Source organism: Micropterus dolomieu, linkage group LG10, assembly GCF_021292245.1.
Source record: "Micropterus dolomieu isolate WLL.071019.BEF.003 ecotype Adirondacks linkage group LG10, ASM2129224v1, whole genome shotgun sequence".
Taxonomy (NCBI): domain Eukaryota; kingdom Metazoa; phylum Chordata; class Actinopteri; order Centrarchiformes; family Centrarchidae; genus Micropterus; species Micropterus dolomieu.
The window spans coordinates 29,633,658-29,640,136 of NC_060159.1; the positions used below are offsets into that span (position 1 = coordinate 29,633,658).

Consider the following 6,479-nt stretch of genomic DNA (forward strand, 5'->3'; position numbering starts at 1 on the left):
TGTCTCACCTGTCCCACCCCTCTATCTGTTCCACCTGTCTCACCTGTCCCACCCCTCTACCTGTCTCACCTGTCCCACCCCTCTACCTGTCTCACCTGTCCCACCCCTCTATCTGTTCCACCTGTCTCACCCTTCTACCTGTCTCACCTGTTCCACCACTCTACCTGTCTCACCCCTCTACTTGTCTCACCTGTCTCACCCCTCTACCTGTCTCACCCCTCTACTTGTCTCACCTGTCTCACCCCTCTACCTGTCTCACCCCTCTACTTGTCTCACCTGTTTCACCTCTCTCACCCCTGTACTTGTCTCACCTCTCTCACCCCTCTACTTGTCTCACCTGTCTCACCCCTCTACCTGTCTCACCCCTCTACTTGTCTCACCTGTTTCACCTCTCTCACCCCTGTACTTGTCTCACCTGTCTCACCCCTCTACCTGTCTCACCCCTCTACTTGTATCACCTGTCCCACTGGCTCACCTTTGAACAGGGAGCTCAGAGAGTACCCGGAGTTACTCTTGCTGAGGGTTGGCGTGTCGGTGTTGATTTTGGGGAAGGCGGGCTCTCTGTCTGTCCTCTGATTGGACGCAGCCGTCTCTCTGACCGACCAAGAGATACCTGAGGAAACACAGCAGGATAATCAGCACCTGCGGCCAATCAGAGCTCAGGATTCTCGACAGGTGGTAATGGAGGTGTCTTACTGCCGACGGGCTCTCCGCTCCAGCTGACCTTCTCCACGTCGTCTTCGCCGTCGTCTTCCTCCACCAGGCTGCGGATGCTGTTCACGGCCCGCTTCGACTCCTTCAACTGACAAACAACATCATCACGTGACGCTCACACAGGTGAGGTCAGAGACACACCTGCAGGTGAGGTCAGAGACACACCTGCGCAGGTGAGGTCAGAGACACACCTGCGCAGGTGAGGTCAGAGACACACCTGCAGGTGAGGTCAGAGACACACCTGCGCAGGTGATCAGTAACAGTCCTAACATTAATGTGTCTCCTGAAGAGACCTGGGTCAGCGTGGTCCTGGTTCAGGTCTTACCCTGCTGAACTCGTCGTCTTCATCATCGAAGGTGAAGGCTTTGAACTTGGAGCTGTTCCAGTAGTCTTCCTCATCTGCTCTGCTCTTCATCCTCACCGAGCCAACTTTATTTAAACTGTCAACACAAACAGCCGCCGTTAGCTGCTAACAGACGCGATGACGTCAGTTTGTGTCGCAGCTGGACGCTGCGGTGTCTGACGGCAGGAAGCTAACGTTAGTTAGCATGCTAACAGAAACTCCCCAGATTAAACCGGATGTAGCTCTTTGTGTCACTCTGACAAACGGCGGTTTAGTGACGTCACTGGCTTCAGTGACGCAGATACATAAGCTGCACGTTAACAACGATAATCAATCAGAATCGATCAGCTGTTTTTACCTTCACCTGCAGCAGCTGCTCCGCTTCTTCTTCTTCTTCTTCTTCTTCTCTGGCAGACGCTGCAGGGCTTCCGGCCGCGCGGTGGCTGCTGGGAGATGTAGTGAACCGTCGGATCAACTGAAAACTCCGAGGTACATGAAAGAGTTCACACGAAATGTTTCAGCAGATGTTTAATTGAATCTTTAATGTAGAAGATGTTGTTGTAGGTTGTTTCAGCGTCACAAACTAATCAATGTTAAATAAAACAGTAAACAGGATGGATTAACAGGAAACAACAAACATCTGTTTATGCATAAATTAACAAATATCTAGATTAAGAAGTATTTTAGTAAACAATTTCAGCTCAAGGTTATTCAGAGCTTTCAGCTTCATCACACCGTGGTCAATAAGTTCAACAGGAAACTATTTACCTCATCACTGTCCTACTCTGCCGTTTGTTTTCTCCAGATAAAAAGCTAAATGAGAAGATAACAGATTTTACATAATTTATAAATCCGTATATAAAGAGGAACGTTTTCACCAACAACACCGAAAACCTTCAATTTAATTTAGATCTAATGATCTTTAGGTTGTTACAGCTCCTGTTTTATTATTATTATTATTAATGTTATTATTTATTTGCCTCCTGAAAGGTTTTAACCTGCTGCCACCATGTAAAGCACTTTGTTTTGAAAATCGCTGTATAAATTTATTTTTTTATTATTATTTAAGGCTGCATCATGTTTGTGTTGTTTTACTTTGAAAGTCATCAGAGGAAGTAGTTAAAGAGATTCTGAAGTTGGTTTTAAGTTTCAGCTGCCAGAGACTCACAGGAAACTCAGCACTTTATTAGGGTACAAGTACACCTAGTACAGCAGTAACACAGTAGTATTTACAGTAAGTAGTTCCAGCAATACAATAACTTGTACTTCAGTCAGCAGTACTCAGGACTCTACAGTAGTACTCAGGACTCTACAGTAGTACTCAGGACTCTAACAGGTAGTACTCAGGACTCAGTGGACTCTGATGGCTAAATGGGGTGAAGGAGATCCTCGGTGGATCGTGGAGGAGAGAGCCGACGCCACCAACGTCAACAACTGGCACTGGTCTGTTTCTGTTGTTATTATTGTTAATTTTATTGACATCATTATTATTATTTACCAAACGTGTGTTTGTATTATGTTGTGGGGACTTCCCTGTTGGATCCCCATAATGTCAATCAGTAATGCTGGAGACCTGGTTCAGGTCAGCGTTGGGTTCAGGTCGGCGTTGGGTTAAGGTCGACTTTGGGTTCAGGTGGGTGATGGGTTCAGGTCGGCGCTGTGTTGAGGTTGGTGTTGGGTTCAGATTGGCGTTGGGTTTAGGTTGCTGTTGGGTTCAGGTCGGCGCTGTATTGAGGTTGGTGTTGGGTTCAGGTCGGCGCTGTGTTGAGGTTCGTGTTGGGTTCAGGTCGGTGTTGGTTTCAGGTCAGCGTTGGGTTCAGGTCGACGCTGTGTTGAGGTTGGTGTTGGGTTCAGGTCGGCGCTGTGTTGAGGTTGGTGTTGGGTTCAGGTTGGTGTTGGTTTCAGGTCAGCGTTGGGTTCAGGTTGGCGTTGGGTTCAGGTCGGCGTTGGGTTTAGGTCGACTTTGGGTTCAGGTCGGCGCTGGGTTCAGGTGGGTGATGGGTTCAGGTCGGCGCTGTGTTGAGGTTGGTGTTGGGTTCAGGTCGGCGCTGGGTTCAGGTCGGTGTTGGGTTTAGGTCGGTGTTGGTTTCAGGTCGGCGCTGGGTTCAGGTGGGTGATGGGTTCAGGTCGGCGTTGGTTTCAGGTCGGCGCTGGGTGTAAGTCGGTGTTGGGTTCAGGTTGGCGCTGTGTTGAGGTCACCGTTGGGTTCAGGTCGGCGCTGGCTTTAGGTTGGCGCTTGGTGTAGGCCAGGGTAAGTCTCCAGTAATTGTGTGAGTGGAAGTCAACATGCGGTGTGAAATGTGATCCTCCAGCTGGTTCAGCAGTTCAGATATTTTTAAACTCCCTGACGGACAGCTGGTGGTGCGTGTGTGGGGGGGTGGTAACAGGAGGAAACCAACCGTCTCTTCTTCTTTCTCTCTGTGTGACCTCATCAGGACAGAGCGTGATGTCAGCGGCTGGTCATCAGAACGCCTCCGTCAGCTGCTCCTGGCGGTCCGGGTGGAGGGACCTGAGGGTGTCTGTCAGGTGACTGACGTCTCCAAGCTGGACGGAGAAGCTTCCATCAACAACCGCAAAGGAAAACTGATCTTCTTCTATGAGTGGCAGCTGAGAGCCAGCTGGCTGGGTCAGTGGTGATGTCATCAGACATCACACAGGTGTAGGTCTTCTTCTGTGGTGCCTTGTGCTGACTGTTTCCTGTCTGTAGGGACGACCAGCAGCGGAGTCAAGTACAGAGGAACCGTTGAAGTGTCCAACCTGTCAGACGAAAATGACTTGGACGACCTCGATGTGAGTCTTCAACTTCCTGTTCCTGTTGGTAACTGTATTGATTGGTGGACTGATAACCATATTCTGTCCAGATCTCAGTGTCTCTGTGTAAGGACCAGCCCAACACGCCGCTCCTGGACCTCATGAAGAAGAGCGGGGCTCAGGAGGTCCGGAGGGTTCTGGGCGACTACGTCCACCAGCTCAAATCAGGTCTGTTACACAGAAGGCATCAGGACTAACTAATCAGTGATGATCCCTGTAGTAACCTGACCTCTGACCTTGCAGAGTTCAGTCAGGGGATGATCCTTCCCGCCGCACACGGACCGAAGCTGCCGCAACCTCAGACCAAGCAGAAGCAGGTCTGCACCAGTAAGACTCAGGTACTAAACGGACACGCCAAATATTCAGCCTCAGATCCTGAATCAGATAGTAAAGTTACCTCTGACCTCTAACTCCTACAGATAAGCCCCGCCCCCAGGGGCTCCTCCAGCCCCGCCCCCTGTCCTGTTCGTATCTCAACCTGCAGCTTTAATCTGAAGGAAACCTTCCAAACGTCACCTGATGAGCTCTACAGGACCTTCATCAACCAGGAGGTACCAAACCAGGACAGACCAGGACTAACTAGGATAAAGCCTAAATCTAGGACAGAAACATGTTGGAACAAGGAAACAAACCAGACAGACTGGACTAAAACCAGGACCGGAGAACCATGACCAAACCAGGACAGACCAGGACTAACTAGGATAAAACCTAAATCTAGGACAGAAACATGTTGGAACAAGGAAACAAACCGGACAGACTAGACTAAAACCAGGACCGGAGAGCCATGACCAAACCAGGACAGACCAGGACTAACTAGGATAAAACCTAAATCTAGGACAGAAACATGTTGGAACAAGGAAACAAACCGGACAGACTAGACTAAAACCAGGACCGGAGAACCATGACCAAACCAGGACAGACCAGGACTAACTAGGATAAAACCTAAATCTAGGACAGAAACATGTTGGAACAAGGAAACAAACCAGACAGACTAGACTAAAACCAGGACCGGAGAACCATGACCAAACCAGGACAGACCAGGACTAACTAGGATAAAACCTAAATCTAGGACAGAAACATGTTGGAACAAGGAAACAAACCAGACAGACTGGACTAAAACCAGGACCGGAGAACCATGACCAAACCAGGACAGACCAGGACTAACTAGGATAAAGCCTAAATCTAGGACAGAAACATGTTGGAACAAGGAAACAAACCAGACAGACTGGACTAAAACCAGGACCGGAGAACCATGACCAAACCAGGACAGACCAGGACTAACTAGGATAAAGCCTAAATCTAGGACAGAAACATGTTGGAACAAGGAAACAAACCGGACAGACTAGACTAAAACCAGGACCGGAGAGCCATGACCAAACCAGGACAGACCAGGACTAACTAGGATAAAACCTAAATCTAGGACAGAAACATGTTGGAACAAGGAAACAAACCGGACAGACTAGACTAAAACCAGGACAGACCAGGACTAACTAGAATAAAGCCTAAATCTAGGACAGAAACATGTTGGAACAAGGAAACAAGCCGGACAGACTAGACTAAAACCAGGAGCGGTGAACCAAGACCAAACCAGGACAGACCATGACCGGTGAACTAAGACCAAACCAGGACAGACCAGGACTAACTAGGGTAAAGTCTAAATCTAGGACAAAATCTAGTGCCTGTAACTGCTCTTTAGTGTTTTCAGGGCCTGTAGTAAGAAACCTGAGAGACATGTTGACAGTCTGTAGTAGATCTGAGGCCATGCAGTTTTGAATAAACCTGTTGACAGAATATCGAGGCAGCAGGATCTCAGATGTTGTATTATGTCCTCCAGGTTTTTATGGTTCAAAGAATCTAATTGTCCATCCATCCATCCATCGTCAACTGCTTATCCTGTGTACAGGGTTGCGGGAGAATCTATTCGTGTCATGCTAAATACATTTAGTGGACACAGGGACAACACATATCCTGTATCTGGTAGTACTGTAGGACATCGGCAGTAGTCATCCGGGCAACCATACCTGTATCTGTACCTGTATTCTGTAGTAGTATCTTACTATCGTAGTACTGCAGTACTGCAGGTAACGGCCTCTGTCCCTGTAGTTTGTGCAGGTGTTCACCCGCTCGGCGGCGGAGGTGGACGGGCGTCGTGGAGGGAGGTTCCAGATGCTGGACGGGAGCATCAGCGGAGAGTTCACAGAGCTGGTGAGGTCACAGCCGGTCAGCCAATTAGTAGTGAGTTGTTACATCACCATGGTAACCAGACTGCTGCTCCCCCCCGCAGGTAACAGACCAGAGGATTGAGATGAGGTGGCGGTTCAGGACGTGGCCCAGCGGTACGTCTTCCTGTTATGATGTCATGTTGCGTTTGAGTCAAGCAGGAATCTCCGGCTGCAGCCAGCAGGGGGCGACTTAAAGCTGCGTCCTCTCTAGCAGCCAGCAGGGGGCGACTTAAAGCTGCGTCCTCTCTAGCAGCCAGCAGGAGGCGACTTAAAGCTGCGTCCTCTCTAGCAGCCAGCAGGGGGCGACTTAAAGCTGCGTCCTCTCTAGCAGCCAGCAGGGGGCGACTTAAACCTGCGTCCTCTCCAGCAGCCAGCAGGGGGCGATTAAA

General features: G+C 49.4%; 3 protein-coding genes across 4 annotated transcripts in view; 1 reads left to right on the plus strand and 2 right to left on the minus strand.

Moving 5' to 3' along the window:
- Positions 1–1,478, minus strand: part of vipas39 (VPS33B interacting protein, apical-basolateral polarity regulator, spe-39 homolog) — a 13,558-nt gene extending 12,080 nt beyond the window's left edge. The window contains exons 1-4 of one of the 2 annotated variants that reach the window (XM_046060373.1): positions 1,416–1,478; positions 1,040–1,154; positions 697–802; positions 476–613 (exon numbers count right to left, since the gene is read on the minus strand). In XM_046060373.1, the coding sequence (XP_045916329.1) occupies positions 476–613; positions 697–802; positions 1,040–1,129 (334 nt within the window). In that variant the 5' untranslated portion in view covers positions 1,130–1,154; positions 1,416–1,478. Of the gene's footprint in view, positions 1–475; positions 614–696; positions 803–1,039; positions 1,395–1,415 lie in introns of those variants that run through there. The other variant, XM_046060371.1, reaches the window with a different exon arrangement.
- A 479-nt stretch (positions 1,479–1,957) lies between these two features.
- LOC123977519 (activator of 90 kDa heat shock protein ATPase homolog 1-like) lies at positions 1,958–6,215 on the plus strand (the record flags this gene model as incomplete). Its single annotated transcript, XM_046060265.1, has 8 exons — positions 1,958–2,500; positions 3,493–3,683; positions 3,765–3,847; positions 3,919–4,036; positions 4,112–4,206; positions 4,288–4,419; positions 5,972–6,073; positions 6,153–6,215. Coding segments are annotated over exons 1-8 (864 nt in total), but the record flags the coding sequence as incomplete, so codon positions are not given.
- A 26-nt stretch (positions 6,216–6,241) lies between these two features.
- Positions 6,242–6,479, minus strand: part of LOC123977520 (transcription factor IIIB 90 kDa subunit-like) — a 40,874-nt gene continuing 40,636 nt past the window's right edge. Inside the window, exon 19 of the mRNA XM_046060266.1 lies at positions 6,242–6,279. Coding sequence (XP_045916222.1) covers positions 6,242–6,279 — 38 coding nt within the window. The remainder of the gene's footprint in view (positions 6,280–6,479) is intronic.